Source organism: Procambarus clarkii, chromosome 2 (assembly GCF_040958095.1).
Source record: "Procambarus clarkii isolate CNS0578487 chromosome 2, FALCON_Pclarkii_2.0, whole genome shotgun sequence".
Lineage (NCBI taxonomy): Eukaryota > Metazoa > Arthropoda > Malacostraca > Decapoda > Cambaridae > Procambarus > Procambarus clarkii.
This window is the reverse complement of record NC_091151.1, coordinates 54,225,581-54,246,167: the sequence shown is the minus strand read 5'-3', so window position 1 is coordinate 54,246,167 and position 20,587 is coordinate 54,225,581. Positions and strand designations below refer to the sequence as shown.

At 42.8% G+C, this 20,587-nt stretch overlaps 1 protein-coding gene across 1 annotated transcript; it reads right to left on the bottom strand.

Annotated features, from left to right (window-relative positions):
- Positions 1 to 477: 477 nt before the first annotated feature.
- On the bottom strand, positions 478 to 16,225 carry LOC138366651 (uncharacterized). Its single transcript, XM_069327848.1, has 4 exons — positions 16,087 to 16,225; positions 7,101 to 7,212; positions 731 to 856; positions 478 to 484 (listed from the first exon to the last, which is right to left on the bottom strand). Exons 1-4 carry the CDS (start codon positions 16,223 to 16,225, stop codon positions 478 to 480), a joined length of 384 nt encoding a protein of 127 aa, XP_069183949.1.
- Between the last annotated feature and the right edge of the window lie 4,362 nt (positions 16,226 to 20,587).

The following is a 20,587-nucleotide window of genomic DNA, read 5'->3' as shown; positions in this document are numbered from 1 at the left end:
ATGTAAATTCTAATTGTCTCATAACTTAACGTGAAACTTGGGCTGCCTTTATTTGTAATAATATATCTTAATGTGTGGTCTCATCTTTGATAGTCACGCGCGAAGCTTTTCTTCCGCAGACAACAGACTTTTCCTCTGGTTTTTACATTCGTTAAACACGAAAAGTCTTGGTTACAAAAGTATGGCATTGAGAACTATTGCAATATGTTTCAGCTTTTACTTAACTCTGTTTAGTAAAGTAGTAAATCAATTCTCTATTCGCTTAAAGTAACGTTAACCCGAAAACTTTAAATGTTTTGAGAGAAAAAAAAAAGAGCGGGAGCGACGGCAACGTCAGTGTTGGCAAGTGAATTCCTTCATGCTATAAAAACTCTCCGCATAATGAGTATTTCTCTTCCAGAATAAAACACTGCTTAAATAAAAACTGTCACGCAGATACCTATCCAAGAAAAAACTACACAAAGCTTCATGGTTTTATTACCAGCTAAAATTACAAACTAAATATTATTAATTTTTAACTCAATGACTAAAATGTATGCAAATATTACTTTTCGTCAAGCCTTTGTAAATTATCTTGGAACCACGCAAATAGACTCATGGAACTCATTCTTTTACAGAACGTTGTTTGGTAATTACTATTATTACTATTATAGACATTTAACTAAGTGTGAAAAGTAGTTTCCTATGTCTCGTGTCTGAACATTGTAATTCGAGAAGTACGTGTCATTACCATCCCTCCTGACGGTGGGCGGGCGCCTGGGTGTTGGTGAAGCAGGGGGAGCCCTCCGGGGCCGCGGGCGGGCTGCTGAAGGGGTCGGTGTGGGGCGGGGGGCGCAGCACACACGTCCTGCGGAGCCTGAAATTGTAATACAGAATTACATTACAGTTCATCAAACAAAGTAAAACCGTAAATAACACTCACCAAGCTGGTACTGGTACACGACACTCACCAAGCTGGTACTGGCACACAACACTCACCAAGCTGGTACTGGTACACGACACTCACCAAGCTGGTACTGGCACACAACACTCACCAAGCTGGTACTGGCACACGACACTCACCAAGCTTGTACTGACACACAACACTCACCAAGCTGGTACTGGCACAACACTCACCAAGCTGGTACTGGCACACAACACTCACCAAGCTGGTACTGGCACACGACACTCACCAAGCTTGTACTGACACACAACACTCACCAAGCTGGTACTGGCACAACACTCACCAAGCTGGTACTGGCACACAACACTCACCAAGCTGGTACTGGCACACAACACTCACCAAGCTGGTACTGACACACAACACTCACCAAGCTGGTACTGGCACACAACACTCACCAAGCTGGTACTGGCACACAACACTCACCAAGCTGGTACTGGCACACAACACTCACCAAGCTGGTACTGGCACACAACACTCACCAAGCTGGTACTGGCACACAACACTCACCAAGCTGGTACTGGCACACAACACTCACCAAGCTGGTACTGGCACACAACACTCACCAAGCTGGTACTGGCACACAACACTCATCAAGCTGGTACTGGTACACAACACTCACCAAGCTGGTACTAGCACACAACACTCACCAAGCTGGTACTGGTACACAACACTCACCAAGCTGGTACTGGTACACAACACTCACCAAGCTGGTACTCGTACACAACACTCACCAAGCTGGTACTGACACACAACACTCACCAAGCTGGTACTAGCACACAACACTCACCAAGCTGGTACTGGCACACGACACTCACCAAGCTGGTACTGGTACACGACACTCACCAAGCTGGTACTGACACACAACACTCACCAAGCTGGTACTAGCACACAACACTCACCAAGCTGGTACTGGTACACAACACTCACCAAGCTGGTACTGGTACACAACACTCACCAAGCTGGTACTGACACACAACACTCACCAAGCTGGTACTGGTACACGACACTCACCAAGCTGGTACTGGCACACAACACTCACCAAGCTGGTACTGGTACACGACACTCACCAAGCTGGTACTGGCACACAACACTCACCAAGCTGGTACTGGCACACGACACTCACCAAGCTTGTACTGACACACAACACTCACCAAGCTGGTACTGGCACAACACTCACCAAGCTGGTACTGGCACACAACACTCACCAAGCTGGTACTGGCACACGACACTCACCAAGCTTGTACTGACACACAACACTCACCAAGCTGGTACTGGCACAACACTCACCAAGCTGGTACTGGCACACAACACTCACCAAGCTGGTACTGGCACACAACACTCACCAAGCTGGTACTGACACACAACACTCACCAAGCTGGTACTGGCACACAACACTCACCAAGCTGGTACTGGCACACGACACTCACCAAGCTGGTACTGGCACACAACACTCACCAAGCTGGTACTGGCACACAACACTCACCAAGCTGGTACTGGCACACAACACTCACCAAGCTGGTACTGGCACACAACACTCACCAAGCTGGTACTGGCACACAACACTCACCAAGCTGGTACTGACACACAACACTCACCAAGCTGGTACTGGCACACAACACTCACCAAGCTGGTACTGGCACACAACACTCACCAAGCTGGTACTGGCACACAACACTCACCAAGCTGGTACTGGCACACAACACTCACCAAGCTGGTACTGGTACACAACACTCACCAAGCTGGTACTAGCACACAACACTCACCAAGCTGGTACTGGTACACAACACTCACCAAGCTGGTACTGGTACACAACACTCACCAAGCTGGTACTGGTACACAACACTCACCAAGCTGGTACTGACACACAACACTCACCAAGCTGGTACTGGCACACAACACTCACCAAGCTGGTACTGGCACACAACACTCACCAAGCTGGTACTGGCACACAACACTCACCAAGCTGGTACTGGCACACAACACTCACCAAGCTGGTACTGGTACACAACACTCACCAAGCTGGTACTAGCACACAACACTCACCAAGCTGGTACTGGTACACAACACTCACCAAGCTGGTACTGGTACACAACACTCACCAAGCTGGTACTGGTACACAACACTCACCAAGCTGGTACTGACACACAACACTCACCAAGCTGGTACTAGCACACAACACTCACCAAGCTGGTACTGGCACACGACACTCACCAAGCTGGTACTGGTACACGACACTCACCAAGCTGGTACTGACACACAACACTCACCAAGCTGGTACTAGCACACAACACTCACCAAGCTGGTACTGGTACACAACACTCACCAAGCTGGTACTGGTACACAACACTCACCAAGCTGGTACTGGTACACGACACTCACCAAGCTGGTACTGACACACAACACTCACCAAGCTGGTACTAGCACACAACACTCACCAAGCTGGTACTGGCACACGACACTCACCAAGCTGGTACTGGTACACAACACTCACCAAGCTGGTACTGGCACACAACACTCACCAAGCTGGTACTGGTACACAACACTCACCAAGCTGGTACTGGCACACGACACTCACCAAGCTGGTACTGGCACACGACACTCACCAAGCTGGTACTGGTACACAACACTCACCAAGCTGGTACTGGTACACAACACTCACCAAGCTGGTACTGGCACACAACACTCACCAAGCTGGTACTGGTACACAACACTCACCAAGCTGGTACTGGCACACGACACTCACCAAGCTGGTACTGGCACAACACTCACCAAGCTGGTACTGGTACACGACACTCACCAAGCTGGTACTGGTACACAACACTCACCAAGCTGGTACTGGCACACAACACTCACCAAGCTGGTACTGGCACACAACACTCACCAAGCTGGTACTGGTACACAACACTCACCAAGCTGGTACTAGCACACAACACTCACCAAGCTGGTACTGGTACACAACACTCACCAAGCTGGTACTGGTACACAACACTCACCAAGCTGGTACTGGTACACAACACTCACCAAGCTGGTACTGACACACAACACTCACCAAGCTGGTACTAGCACACAACACTCACCAAGCTGGTACTGGCACACGACACTCACCAAGCTGGTACTGGTACACGACACTCACCAAGCTGGTACTGACACACAACACTCACCAAGCTGGTACTAGCACACAACACTCACCAAGCTGGTACTGGTACACAACACTCACCAAGCTGGTACTGGTACACAACACTCACCAAGCTGGTACTGGTACACGACACTCACCAAGCTGGTACTGACACACAACACTCACCAGGCTGGTACTAGCACACAACACTCACCAAGCTGGTACTGGCACACGACACTCACCAAGCTGGTACTGGTACACAACACTCACCAAGCTGGTACTGGCACACGACACTCACCAAGCTGGTACTGGCACACGACACTCACCAAGCTGGTACTGGTACACAACACTCACCAAGCTGGTACTGGTACACAACACTCACCAAGCTGGTACTGGTACACAACACTCACCAAGCTGGTACTGGTACACAACACTCACCAAGCTGGTACTGGCACACGACACTCACCAAGCTGGTACTGGCACAACACTCACCAAGCTGGTACTGGTACACGACACTCACCAAGCTGGTACTGGTACACAACACTCACCAAGCTGGTACTGGTACACGACACTCACCAAGCTGGTACTGGCACAACACTCACCAAGCTGGTACTGGTACACGACACTCACCAAGCTGGTACTGGTACACAACACTCACCAAGCTGGTACTGGTACACAACACTCACCAAGCTGGTACTGGCACACGACACTCACCAAGCTGGTACTGGCACACGACACTCACCAAGCTGGTACTTGTACACAACACTCACCAAGCTGGTACTGGCACACAACACTCACCAAGCTGGTACTGGCACACGACACTCACCAAGCTGGTACTGGCACACGACACTCACCAAGCTGGTACTGGTACACAACACTCACCAAGCTGGTACTGGTACACAACACTCACCAAGCTGGTACTGGTACACAACACTCACCAAGCTGGTACTGGCACACGACACTCACCAAGCTGGTACTGGCACAACACTCACCAAGCTGGTACTGGTACACGACACTCACCAAGCTGGTACTGGTACACAACACTCACCAAGCTGGTACTGGTACACAACACTCACCAAGCTGGTACTGGTACACAACACTCACCAAGCTGGTACTGACACACAACACTCACCAAGGTGGTACTGGCACACAACACTCACCAAGCTGGTACTGGCACACGACACTCACCAAGCTGGTACTGGTACACAACACTCACCAAGCTGGTACTGGCACACAACACTCACCAAGCTGGTACTGGTACACAACACTCACCAAGCTGGTACTGGCACACAACACTCACCAAGCTGGTACTGGTACACGACACTCACCAAGCTGGTACTGGCACACAACACTCACCAAGCTGGTACTGGTACACAACACTCACCAAGCTGGTACTGGTACACGACACTCACCAAGCTGGTACTGGCACACAACACTCACCAAGCTGGTACTGGCACACAACACTCACCAAGCTGGTACTGGTACACAACACTCACCAAGCTGGTACTGGCACACAACACTCACCAAGCTGGTACTGGCACACGACACTCACCAAGCTGGTACTGGCACACAACACTCACCAAGCTGGTACTGGCACACGACACTCACCAAGCTGGTACTGGCACACGACACTCACCAAGCTGGTACTGGTACACAACACTCACCAAGCTGGTACTGGCACACAACACTCACCAAGCTGGTACTGGCACACGACAAACAACATAATGTTCATTGTAACAAAGGATGAACCTAGTCTTCTCGAGTTATATTATTAGTACCTAGGGGGGCTATCTACTCAGCTCAGGGTCGTTTACCTTTCAGCATAGATACGCTAACCTCTCAGTCCATGGACTTTAACCTCTCAGTCCATGGACTTTAACCTCTCAACCCAGGGATAATAACCTCTCTTTCCAGGTACACTGACTTGTTAGTCCATGTAGAGAAACCTCTCTACCTAGCAACACTAACCTGTCAGTCCAGAGACATTAACCTTCCAGCTCAGGGACAATAACCTTTCAGTCCAGAGAAACTAACCTCACAGCCCAGTAGGGAGACCGCAGGGGCACTAACCTCACAGCCCAGTAGGTAGACCCCAGGGACACTAACCTCACAGCCCAGTAGAGAGACCCTAGGGACAATAACCTCATAGCCCAGTAGGGAGACCCCAGGGACACTAACCTCACAGCCCAGTAGAGAGACCCTAGGGACACTAACCTCACAGCCCAGTAGGGAGACCCCAGGGACACTAACCTCACAGCCCAGTAGAGAGACCCCAGGGACACTAACCTCACAGCCCAGTAGGGAGATCCCAGGGACACTAACCTCACAGCCCAGTAGAGAGACCCCAGGGACAATAACCTCACAACCCAGTAGAGAGACCCCAGGGACACTAACCTCACAGCCCAGTAGAGAGACCCCAGGGACACTAACCTCACAGCCCAGTAGAGAGACCCCAGGGACACTAACCTCACAGCCCAGTAGAGAGACCCCAGGGACAATAACCTCACAGCCCAGTAGAGAGACCCTAGGGACAATAACCTCACAGCCCAGTAGGGAGACCCCAGGGACACTAACCTCACAGCCCAATAGGGAGACCCTAGGGACAATAACCTCACAGCCCAGTAGGGAGACCCCAGGGACACTAACCTCACAGCCCAGTAGGGAGACCCCAGGGGCACTAACCTCACAGCCCAGTAGGGAGACCCCAGGGGCACTAACCTCACAGCCCAGTAGGGAGACGCTAAGGACACTAACCTCACAGCCCAGTAGGGAGACCCTAGGGGCACTAACCTCACAGCCCAGTAGGGAGACCCTAGGGGCACTAACCTCACAGCCCAGTAGGGAGACCCTAGGAGCACTAAGCTCACAGCCCAGTAGGGAGACCCCAGGGGCACTAACCTCACAGCCCAGTAGGGAGACCCTAGGGACAATAACCTCACAGCCCAGTAGGGAGACCCTAAGGACAAGAACCTCACAGCCCAGTAGGGAGACCCCAGGAACACTAACCTCACAGCCCAGTAGGGAGACCCCAGGGGCACTAACCTCACAGCCCAGTAGGGAGACCCTAGGGGCATGACAGAGTTGTCCACGGCCCACGACCAAGCGTTGGTGTCCACGTCGAACCGTCCACCGACCCAGAAATCAGTTGTCAGCCCTGCAACACCACACACCATCAGTAATGGTTATAGCGTGTCCTTGTGTGTCTCACTCTCAGATATGTTCCACATATGCAATGATCTTACCCGGACACAACATGAATTTTTATATATATATATATATATATATATATATATATATATATATATATATATATATATATATATATATATATATGTCGTACCTCGTAGCCAGAATGCACTTCTTGGCCTTCTATGCCAGCCCCAATTTGCCTAATAGCAGAGTGATTTTCTTCATTTTCAATAAATTGTTTCCAATTAGTTTATTTGAATTATTATTATTATATTATATTATGAACATAAATTATTTACTTAGTTATGTTAGTTTAGGTTAGGTTTAGATAGGTTATGTTAGGTAGGGTTGGTTGGGTTCGGTCATATATCTACGTTAGTTGTAACTCCGATTTAAAAAAAATTAACTGATACATAATGAAATGGACAGATTTATCATTTCATAAGAGAAAATTAGAAAAGTAAATAAATTCAGGAAAACTTGGCTTATTATGCAAATCTGGCCTTGCCTAGTTGGCCGATGTACGACGTTCTGGCTACTAGGTACAACATATATATATATATGTCGTACCTAGTAGCCAGAACTCACTTCTCAGCCTACTATTCAAGGCCCGATTTGCCTAATAAGCCTAGTTTTCCTGAATTAATATATTTACTATAATTTTTTTCTTATGAAATGATAAAGCAACCCTTTTCTCTATGTATGAGGTCAATTTTTTTTTATTGGAGTTAAAATTAACGTAGATATATGACCGAACCTAACCAACCCTACCTAACCTAACCTAACCTATATTTATAGGTAAGGTTAGGTTAGGTAGCCAAAAAAAGCTAGGTTAGGTTAGGTTAGGTAGGTTAGGTAGACGAAAAAACATTAATTCATGAAAACTTGGCATATTAGGCAAATCGGGCCTTGAATAGTAGGCTGAGAAGTGCGTTCTGGCTATTAGGTACGACATATATATATATATATATATATATATATATATATATATATATATATATATATATATATATATATATATATATATATATATATATATATATATATATGTCGTACCTAATAGCCAGAACGCACTTCTCAGCCTACTATTCAAGGCCCGATTTGCCTAATAAGCCAAGTTTTCATGAATTAATGTTTTTTCGTCTACCTAACCTACCTAACCTAACCTAACCTAGCTTTTTTTGGCTACCTAACCTAACCTTACCTATAAATATAGGTTAGGTTAGGTTAGGTAGGGTTGGTTAGGTTCGGTCATATATCTACGTTAATTTTAACTCCAATAAAAAAAATTAACCTCATACATAGAGAAAAAGGTTGCTTTATCATTTCATAAGAAAAAAATTATAGTAAATATATTAATTCAGGAAAACTTGGCTTATTAGGCAAATCGGGCCTTGAATAGTAGGCTGAGAAGTGAGTTCTGGCTACTAGGTACGACATATATATATATATATATATATATATATATATATATATATATATATATATATGTCGTACCTAGTAGCCAGAACGCACTTCTCAGCCTACTATGCAAGGCCCGATTTGCCTAATAAACCAAGTTTTCATGAATTAATTGTTTTTCGACTACCTAACCTACCTAACCTAACCTAACCTAACTTTTTCGGCTACCTAACCTAACCTAACCTAACTTTTTCGGCTACCTAACCTAACCTAACCTAACTTTTTCGGCTACCTAACCTAACCTAACCTATACAGATAGGTTAGGTTAGGTAGGGTTGGTTAGGTTCGGTCATATATCTACGTTAATTTTAACTCCAATAAAAAAAATTGACCTCGTACATAATGAAATGGGTAGCTTTATCATTTCATAAGAAAAAATTTAGAGAAAATATATTAATTCAGGAAAACTTGGCTTATTAGGCAAATCGGGCCTTGCATAGTAGGCCGAGAAGTGCGTTCTGGCTACTAGGTACGACATATATATATATATATATATATATATATATATATATATATATATATATATATATATATATATATATATATATATATATATATATATATGTCGTTCCTAATAGCCAGAACGCACTTCTCTGCCTACTATGCAAGGCCCGATTTGCCTAATAAGCCAAGTTTTCATGAATTAATTGTTTTTCGACTACCTAACCTACCTAACCAAACCTAACCTAACTTTTTCGGCTACCTAACCTAACCTAACCTAAAAAGATAGGTTAGGTTAGGTTAGGTAGGGTTGGTTAGGTTTGGTCATATATCTACGTTAATTTTAACTCCAATAAAAAAATATTGACCTCATACATAATGAAATGCGATGCTTTATCATCTCATAAGAAAAAAAATTGAGAAAATATAATAATTCAGGAAAACTTGGCTTATTAGGCAAATCAGGCCTTGCATAGTAGGCCGAGAAGTGCGTTCTGGCTACTAGGTACGACATATATATATATATATATATGCAATTGGCGATCACGAAACACTGATCATTTGTATGCGGAAAATCCACAGAGAAATGAAAAGGAGAGATGAACGTTTTGGCCGATCTGGGCCTTTGTCAACACCAAACTGAGTCTGGTGTTGATAAAGGCCCAGCTCGGCCGTAAGGTTCATCTCTCTTTTTCCATTTCTCTGTGGATTTTATATATATATATATATTGTTCGCATATATATATGCGAACAAGCCTGAATGGTCCCCAGGACTATATGCAACTGAAAACTCACACCCCGGAAGTGACTCAAACCCCATACTGCCATGAGCACTCTTCTGGCGTACAAGACCCCTTAACCACTCGACCAACCACGCCCGGACAAAAGAGGATGGTAGCCAAGGCTATTTCCATCCCCCCGCTGGCACTTGGTTGGTAATCTTGGGCATGGTATTTTATCAAATCACCTCATTCATTGGGGCACAGGTGAGGAACAGAAATGAGTTTTCAGTTGCATATAGTCCTGGGGACCATTCAGGCTTGTTCGCATTTGTGTTCCTCACGTGTGCCCCCAAAAATGAGGTGATTTGATAAAGTACCATGCCCAAGATTACCAACTGAGTGCCGGCGGGGGGATGGAAACATCCTCGGCTACCATCCTTTTTTGTCCGGTCGTGTTGGTCGAGCGGTTAAGGGATCCTGTACGCCAGAAGAGTGCTCCTGGCAGTATGGGTTCGAGTCACTTCTGGGGTGTGAGTTTTCAGTTATATATATATATATATATATATATATATATATATATATATATATATATATATATATATATATATATATGCTAGTATATATATATATATATACTAGCAGTACCCGCCACACATTGCTGTGGCTCTGTTTGGTTAAATGGGAAAGAGAGAAAAGAGAAAGCGCACATTTCTAATATGTTTAATTTCACAATGCTTGTGGGTAAACAATATTTTTTGTTGTTTCGTTGTCTGAGGAGATATAGATATTGTCTGGTTGGCTGACTCTAGAACACGCAACATATAATTGTCCATGTGAGAAGCATTCCGTATCTAGATATAAACTGCACAATTCTAATGATTGGACCTGAGCTTTGTTGATGGTGATTGCAAACGTTAATCGAATTGGAAATTACAATGTCTTAAACAGAAATGGCATATCTGTTGGAATCATAGGAATGTGAGGAATGAAGACATCTTCACCTTTGAAAGGTCCTGTCAAGATTGCTGCTTCTACGACGTCGATGATTAAGTTTTTTACTGCAAGGCGCGAGGCGTTGCAAAGTTTTGGCTGGTTGATATTTCGCAACATGATTATAGGCAAGCCGATTTTCAATTGCCGTACGTGTGATGGTAGCCCTGGCAGATCGGGAGAATTTAAAAATTCTGTTGGATAATTAACTGCTTCATCTGCTTCCTCAACAGTGTCGACGGACTTGTATGTGACTGCCTCGTTTTGAATGTTAGACTGAATAATATTGTTAAGGTCGTTGACGTTTTATTCTTGGCCACAAGAATAGCTCGTTCACTCAACCAATCGTAATTCTCATAATTGGTTTGAATATTGGGAAATACTTTTTCAACCAATTCTTCTTTTGACGTCACTAAATTGCAGAAGTTATGTGGCAATGAAATTCGTCCTGAGGTCAGATCAACCGCCACGTTTACGTTCCCAATTTCCAGAAACTGATGTGAGAATATCTCAGCTGATGGATCGTTTTGCAGTAGCTACATAACTACACGCATATTTGTAGTTAATTTAAATGTCTTTACGTGGCGCCACAAAGTAAAGTATTTCTGGCAAGCATTTATCTCGTCCGCTGGTGTCGATCAAAGAATTACAGGTAATAATTGCCTGAAATCTCCAGCAAGCAATATTTATGCGTTCCCAATGGTCTGATGTTTCCACGCAAATCTTGAAATTATTGATCAAGACGCTCGAGCGATTTTTTGTGGGGCATTGTGCATTCATCCCGAGTAATAAGTTTGCATTTCTGCAATACTTTTCCCAAGCCAGATGCTTTGGAAATGTTGCACATGTGAGTTTCAGTGAATTGCATGTTCAAAGGCGATTTCAAAGCAGAAGTAGCAGTTCTTCCACCTGGTAGAAATATTACAGCAATTTCGGACAATGCAAGAGCTAAGGTTATGCTATTTTGGGATGGAAATGCTGCCAGAATCAATCTAATTCGGAAGGTTTTACCAGTTCCTCCTGGCGCTCTAAGAAGATTTCTCCAAGGCCGTTACTGACAGTTGGAATTATTTGATTGTTATGCTTTTTCGCTCAAACGTTAGCCTAGGGATATTTGACTAAACATACGACAACAGATCACCCGTGTTGTAATTTCGTTCACGATGCAATTGTACATCCAACGAAGCAGCCACAGATCGATTTGGTGATGGCATTTCCAATTGACTGAAAACTTTGTTCGTGATTTCTAAGCACAAGTCTTCAATAATTATCAATCTTTGTAGATTTTTGCTGTAAAATCCATGTTCATATGTGAATTTTCCTTGCGTATTGGACAGATAATACCTTCAGCCATATGCGATTTATATTTCTCCAATAACACTGTTGGAGATAACGGAGACCCGGTGGTCAATATGATTGCAAACAAACAACGAATTTGATTTGGATGTGACGTGTTAGACGCTTCATTAATGCATACATCCCAGTGCCGGTCGTTCTCTAATAAATTCAGTGCTTAACATGCACTACAGGAAATGACATGTGTTTTGCCATTGACAAATCTCAATTGCTGGAAAGACGTTGGACCGGGCACATTTACCTACAGCATGCGAAGAAAGAAGCATTGATCCTGATTAGGATGCACAGTGTACAGTCTGCCTATCGTAGTTTATTTAAATATGTCAAGCTGTCCAAGTTGTTCTCGTTTGCATTGTTCATATGATTTTCTACTGGCATTCCATGTGTAATACGAAGGAACTTCCAAATAAAGCAGTGTTTTCGGAAACACGTAATTTTTACATAACGTGAAGAAAGCAGTTAATACTGTAGCCGGTGGATTCATAACTGTTGCGCATTTGCAGCTGTGAAATAAATGTGTTGTCCATTTTCATGTTTTTAAAACCAAAACCAAAAATACTACAGAAATATTTCAATTCAAACGCAGATCAATTGACACAGCTCAATTTCACCACCAATTGCACTGAAAAATAATAAGAAGTTAAAAAAAGAAATGAAAAACAATGAAAAAAGAAACATATAAGCTATACCTACGAAATGAACGGTATGGAAAACTACACAGCTCAATTCCAACGAAATGTCACACAAAATATTTAAATGAAAATGAAAATATATAAAAATCTATGAATATTAAATTTATCAATGCAATTGGAAACACTGAAATAGAATCGTAACATATCCTGTTGAGCTTGTATTGATCTTACGTGCAACAGATGGCACGTGAAGAAAGATAGTTTTGCAATTTTCAAAGACTTTCTCGGATTGCTTTGAAATTTTCACACAACGTTCCATTCGCATCCGAGCAGGTTTTTATATACTTACTACATCGATATCATATCTGTGACGGGAAAAACATGCTTCTTTTTAAACTGTGTTTTTCATGTGAGGGGAAATCATTGAAACCTTTTTACCGATTGCTTCGAAATTTTGACACAACGTTGCATTCGAATAAGCGAGTGTTTTTATATGCCCATTATATACATGCCTCACCTGTGACAAGAAAAAATATGCTTTTTTTGAAAAACAGCGCCATCTCTAATACATAGGAGCAACACACGCTTTAATCTCCGAATGTTCTTCACCGATTGCTTTGAAATTTTGACATAATGTTCCATTCGAATACATGCGTGTTTTTATATACCAACTATTTAGATGCCACACCTGTGACAGGTAAAAACATACTTTTTTTAACAGCACAATGAGACATATTATATATATATATATATATATATATATATATATATATATATATATATATATATATATATATATATATATATATATAACTGAAAACTCACACCCCAGAAGTGACTCGAACCCATACTCCCACAACTGGTATGTACAGGGGCGCCTTAATCCGCTTGACCATCACGACCGGACATAAGGAAGTGATAGCCGAGGCTATTTGAACCACTTCCCCGCCGGCACTCGGATGGTAATCTTGGGCATAGCATTTTATCAAATCACCTCATTCTTTGGGGCACACGTGAGGAACACAAATGCAAACAATGCAATGATCTTGTTTGCATTTGTGTTCCTCACGTGTGCCCCAAAGAATGAGGTGATTTGATAAAATGCTATGCCCAAGATTACCATCCGAGTGCCGGCGGGGAAGTGGTTCAAATAGCCTCGGCTATCACTTCCTTATGTCCGGTCGTGATGGTCAAGCGGATTAAGGCGCCCCTGTACATACCAGTTGTGGGAGTATGGGTTCGAGTCACTTCTGGGGTGTGAGTTTTCAGTTGTATATAGTCCTGGGGACCATTCAGGCTTGTTTGCATATATATATATATATATATATATGTGTGTGTGTGTGTATATCACGAAAATAAACACGTGATTAAGAATGTGACAATGTCAGACCACGGAGGAAAATGAAACAGGAATTTCCTTAAGTACTTTCGTATATTAAATACATCTTCAGAAGGTATCACAGAATTATTAAATTATGTATTAAATTTAATATACATCACAGATGTATATTAAATACATCTTCAGAAGGTATCACATATATATATATATATATATATATATATATATATATATATATATATAATATATATATATATATATATATATATATATATATATATATATATATATATATATATATATATATATATATGTTCATTGAAAATGAACGCATATTCTGTATTTACTATCTTTTGATTTAGGGCTTCTATCCCTCTAACTATTTTTTAGCATCAGGGTTTAGCTGAAAGAGGAGTTCTCCAAAACTCATGCCCGTAATTTTAAGGTGAAGAAAAAAGATGAATTACTGTAGGATGTATTACACTTATTTATACAATTTGCACAACGTTTCGAACATCCATGGTTCATTCTCAAGTGAAAAAAATTACAAATCTCGTTAAATTTATACCAGTACGGGGTCAGATGATAAAACAAGTAAAGGAAAAGGCAAGGGGATAAATAGGGGATAAATGGGGGACGAAGCACATACAAAGATTAATCAAGTGTAATGAGCCTGTTATGTTGAGCAGTGTCTTCTGTGTTGGCATCATTATATTCCGGTCTTGTCCTTACTCTCATGGTGGGTAGAGTAAATAGTTCCGTGATTTGGGTGTTCATGGTAGGTTGTTCTATTCGTATCTGAATTACTTCAAGAATTTGTAATCTTCTTGCATCTTGGGTTTTCTCTATTATACAGGTATTTTTGTTCAACATTTCTCTTGTTAGGGTGATGTCATGGGCTTGTCTCATGTGATTCCTGGGGGCACTGGATTGAAGATGACAGGTCAAACGCCTCGTCAGCTTGGTCGACGTCATACCTATGTTCTTAGATTGAACGTTACATCCTTCGTGGGGGCAAGTGTACATGTATACAATGCTTGACTGCTGTAGAGGGTTCTCCGTCAGCTTCGGGCTGTTTTTGATAACGAGGTCGGAAGTCTTCTTGGTTTTATAGAATATGATCAGGTTTATGTTTTGGTCAGGAATAGTGCTTTTTACTCCTTTACAAATTATTTCCTTCATTATTCTTTCTTCTTTTTTATGTTCACTATGCATAGTAGATTTGTAATATAATTTTATTGGAGGTGTTGTGGTTTCTGTACTAGGTTCAGGCTTGAACCATCGGTCCAGGTGTCTTCTTATAGCAGTGTTTATTTCCGTGTTGCTATATCCGTTGTTCACCAGCACCTGAGTTATTCTTTCAAACTATCTACACACGTTGCTCCATTCGGAGCAGTGTGTAAGCGCTCGACGAACATATGCATTAGGAACACTGGTTTTGTATCTTTGGGGGCACTCGCTTCTACCGTTCAGGCATAATCCTATGCTGGTAGGTTTTGTATATAAAGACATCTTCATGAGAAAACTACAGTTTTCTTCATTGAAGTAATTAATTAATTAAAATTAATTATTAAAAAATAATTTTGTAATGTAATTTAATGTTTTAGTATTTTTTTAATTTAAACTTAATTTAAAATCATTAAAAATATCTAGATATAATCGAGCATAATTTGAAATTCTGTACTCACTAGAGCTCCTCATGCATGAGAGACAATGTACTCAGTACAGCTCCTCATGTATGAGAGATACTGTACTCACTACAGCTCCTCATGTATGAGAGATACTGTACTCAGTACAGCTCCTCATGTATGAGACATACTGTACTCACTAGAGCTCCTCATATATGAGAGATAATTTACTCACTACAGCTCCTCATGTATGAGAGATACTGTACTCACCAGAGATCCTCATGTACTGCAGGAAGTCACTGAAATGTTCTGCGTTATGAAACTTCAAGAGGTCCCCGTAGATGGACTGGCAGAACTGCCTCGCTTGTTGCCACGTCACCTGTGATGGAGAGGACACAACTGTGGTCATGTGGAGGTGTGGACACTACTGAGCTAGACACCTGTGGTGGTGGTGGTGGTGGTGTGGACACTACTGACCTAGACACCTGTGGTGGTGATGTAGACACTACTGATCTAGACACCTGTGGTGGTGGTTGTGGTGATGGGGTGTGGACACTACTGAGCTAGACACCTGTGGTGGTGGTCGTGTTGGGGCTGGGGGGGGGGGGAGTGGACACTACTGGTGTCAGAGAGTACCTATTTGGGCTAGCCTACACATAGTAGATAGGAGAAAAATTAATATCTTCACACTGCCACAGGTGCACAAAAACCTATCTTCCTTGTTATTGGAGATAGGAGGCCAAAATTGGAGTCTATAGAAAGCAGATGTCTTCAGCTATCCAAAGAACTAACCCTCGCTGCAGTAGCAGTTCGGGGAAAATAGTTACAGGTTTTGTCTGAATTCTGGCATTAAGTCACTTAGGGACAAGGAGAGAGAGAGAAGGCCCCCGGCCTGGCACTTAAGCCAACGGTCGCCGTGACATCACGTCACCGGCAGGTTTACTGCCAATGGACGAGGCACGAGGCCTCCGCCGACGCTACAACCTGATTGGCCGTCACGAAGAACAAGGGGAACCACAGCATCAGTCTTTCCCACCCGAATGCGCATTCTGTCCTGAAGCTCTGTCCCGGGTGGAAGAGGTCTTGTCCTCTTCTGTCCAGAACAGGGTAATTAGCCTGTCTTCATCAAGGAGCAGCCAGCTTAAGTGGCTCTATTCCGCCCTACATTATCGTCGCCGGATCCGGTAATCGCAGGGCGCTGCTTGAGATAACATAACGAAGATACGAGATTGAAGAACTTAAGCCATCACGTGATTCCCAAAAGTTTCAACGAGACTGTGTCAAGTGAATCGGTGGTTATTGGCTTAACCGAGAGCGATCCGTCATTCTATCGCTCAGTAAACTGTGAGAAAGGAATCGAGGAATGCAATTCCTAGTGTTTGAGTGAAGATAGTGCCTTAATCTTCAAATTAGTGGGATTTGTGGGATCTGTTAAATTTCGTCTACCCTGTGATCACCCCGTGTGTCTGTCACGTGGTCCCCCCAACACATATTCCAGCGTGCATTCAGTCAGCCTTCAGCACATATCACACTAGTGTGTATATCGGTATATATTGTGAGGGCGCTTCCCAACAGTTTATTAGTGTGGAAGTAAAGCCATTCTCGCCTTTAGCAGCCAGTGGTCACATCACCGCGCACACCCGCGCTGCCCAAGGCAGAGCCCAAGCCACACCTCGCCCAGCTGCGCCTCACCGCGCACCCCATAGCTGCACTTCACTCCATCCTTCCTGACCTCGCGCTGCAGCCTCCTGTGTCTTCAATCAACAGCAGATGAAACAGTGAGTGTGAGTGCTAACGTGAGTGTGTGTGTCATTACCAGTAATTCACGTGAGTACTCGAACCATATTGTTCTCTGTATCATTCATCCGTGGCAAATTCCTAGCGTTGACCTAATCAGCCGTACAGTGTTCGTTCTTCGTAATCCCTCTACGGGACCGAGTTCGGTTCCCGAGGAAGCACGATAGGTAAAGGCCTACTACAACTATTCTCTGAGATTACTGTAGCGAGACCTTGAGTGTGTCTGTCATCTTACACTACATTGATTACACATTTATCGACTCCGTGTTGTGCCTTGTGTATTTTATTGTGTTTTGTGTGGTTTAAATATAATACCATCACTGTGTGTTTAATCACGTCAATGCCGTTCTGTTCTTTACTTCCAGGGAACATGATGTAATTAACAAGTAAGAGTATTGTGTATTACAACATTGTTTTATTGACACGAGTGTCAGTGTGTTGTGTTCATTATTGTGTTGGTCTCTGTGACCCGGTGTTCTTTGACTCAGTGTCATTATTGCGTACTGTATTGCATATGTCTACGTGACCAAGCGTTGTGTAACTTAGTGTTCATTATTTTTTGTGACAAGTCAGTGTCACTTAGTGTTCATTATTTTGTGACGAGTCAGTGTAACTTAGTGTTCATTATTTTGTGACAAGTCAGTGTCACTTAGTGTTCATTATTTTGTGACGAGTCAGTGTCACTTAGTGTTCATTATTTTGTGACGAGTCAGTGTAACTTAGTGTTTATTTATCTTGAGAAGTCTGTTGGACTTAGTGTTCATTATTCTTGAAATCTGTGTATTGATTTAACGTAATTGATTATCGTTTGATTAGTACGTGGTGATTATCAATCGTGTTGACTAACTAGCGTTTGTCAAGTGGTGTCAGTGACTGCCGAGCCTTAACGTAATTGTCCGTGAGTTAAGTGAGCTGTCTAGCAGTGACAGGACCTTGAGCGGTTACTCAGGGATTGATAATTACCCATAAGCTGTTGTTGACTTCATTGATTTGTTTTGATTTGTTTGACTCTGTTGACAGAGTGTGTTAACGTAGTTCCCTTGTTTTAATTTGAATGTCTTGGAGACACAGTAACGTAATTGGATTTACTAAGTAACGTAAACATCTGTACTTGTTTGACTGAATTGATTAGGAAATTGTCATCCGTCTGTCATTGTGTTTAATATAATTAACTGAGTGTTGCACTGAAGACTGGTCTCAGTGACAGGTTTGTCCGTTGTCATTTTATTGTGCTTTATTATTACTCGCTGCAGTCGTGACGAGCTGCAATTGTGTTTGGAGTGGTTGCCCACTTTGTTAAGATTAGTTAGCGTTAGTACCACGACCGGTCCACACCAGAAGTCAGTCCTTCCAACTAGCCCAACTTTGTCAAGCGCCACGATTTAATTTAACGTAATGTCAGATTATTCCTGCCATGTATCGCTAGTATTAAGTTTTATGAATAAACCGTTAATTGTTGAACTTCGAGTGCCTTTACGTTCTCGCCTTCTAAGACCCCTGTACCCTGTTCTGGCTCTGCCCCTTGCCCTTGAAAGTGACATATGTAGCCTGGATTACTTGGACTCGAACTATTTCACGGCCATATACATCAAATACTAAATTATTTGGTGTGAGACACCAACGATTTACTTTGATGACTTCCATCAGTAGTCACGAAAACTTCACGACCTAGTGGATATGGAGTATAAAATTCTGGACTCCTGCAGTTGCTCTATGCAACCCTGTGCAGTCCTAATGTAATACGCTATCCTTTCAGCATTTGTTTGATACTAGGTCAGTCTTTTCTGACTGAGGTCACTTGTATTAATACTGGGATAACATCACATCTGGTGCCAACGTAGTGCCGGTAAATTGTCATTAAGAGTACCACTAAGTGCCCATCTTGCCAATAAATACTTGTAACCTATTCACCTCATAGCGGATAATCTCACAACTGAGCTAAACACCTGTGGTGGTGGTGGTGGTGGTGGGGGAGTAGACACTACTGAGCTAGACACCTGTGGTGGTGGTGGTGGGGGAGTAGACACTACTGAGCTAGACACCTGTGGTGGTGGTGGTGGTGGTCGTGGGGGAGTAGACACTACTGAGCTAGACACCTGTGGTGGTGGTGGTGGTCGTGGGGGAGTAGACACTACTGAGCTAGACACCTGTGGTGGTGGTGGTGGTCGTGGGGGAGTAGACACTACTGAGCTAGACACCTGTGGTGATGGAGGGAGGGAGTGGACGCTACTAAGCCAGACACCTGTGTTGGAGGGGGTGGACACTACTTAGCTAAACATCAGTTCAGCCATTATTGCATAAGTAGTTACGGACATAGTTTCTGATTCTGAATTTGACCTCCGTAAAAAAATTTAATTCACTGATAAATGTATCTTCTAAATCAAAGTCTTGAGTATACAGATTATAATTACAGATATTGCATGCTATTTTGCTATTATGAATTTTTCTTAGGCAAATAACTTATTGTAAATGCATGTACATCAATTTTTAATGTGCAAATATTTATGAATAAATGAATTCGAATTTTGAAATGGTCAAATGATAAGCAGATGCAGTTTAATGCTGAAAAATGTACTATTATGAGGCTAGGTAATGATGATAGAGTACCACGATGTCAGCACGATAGTACTGAAATTGCGGTCTGATTGCAAGAAAGATCTCGGGGATCATGATTAATATGAATTTAAAGCCAAAAATTTAAATGCATAAATATTTGGACAATGGCCAACAGTATACTGGGATTTATTTCTAGAAGCGCTAGACCCCATTTAGATTATGCAGTTAAATTTTTGTCACCATACCATTGAATGAACTTAAATTCACTAGAACGCGTCCAGCATAAGATGACAAAGTTATTCCCGAAAATTGGAAACCTTTCATATGAAGAAATTTTTAAAGCTTAATTTAGTCTCAAGGAAGGCGAAGTGATATGGGGTGACATAACTGAAGTATCCAAGATGATGAATGAGTATAC

What these genes read in the sequence shown, in the direction of transcription:
- LOC138366651 (XM_069327848.1), bottom strand. Translation starts at nt 16,225, where the DNA reads ATGACCACAGTTGTGTCCTCTCCATCACAGGTGACGTGGCAACAAGCG. An exon ending in GCAGTACATGAGGATCTCTG is followed by an intron (nt 7,213 to 16,086) that starts GTGAGTACAGTA and finishes GTGGTGTTGCAG; the next exon opens with GGCTGACAACTGATTTCTGG. An exon ending in TCTCCCTACTGGGCTGTGAG is followed by an intron (nt 857 to 7,100) that starts GTTAGTGCCCCT and finishes TTACAATTTCAG; the next exon opens with GCTCCGCAGGACGTGTGTGC.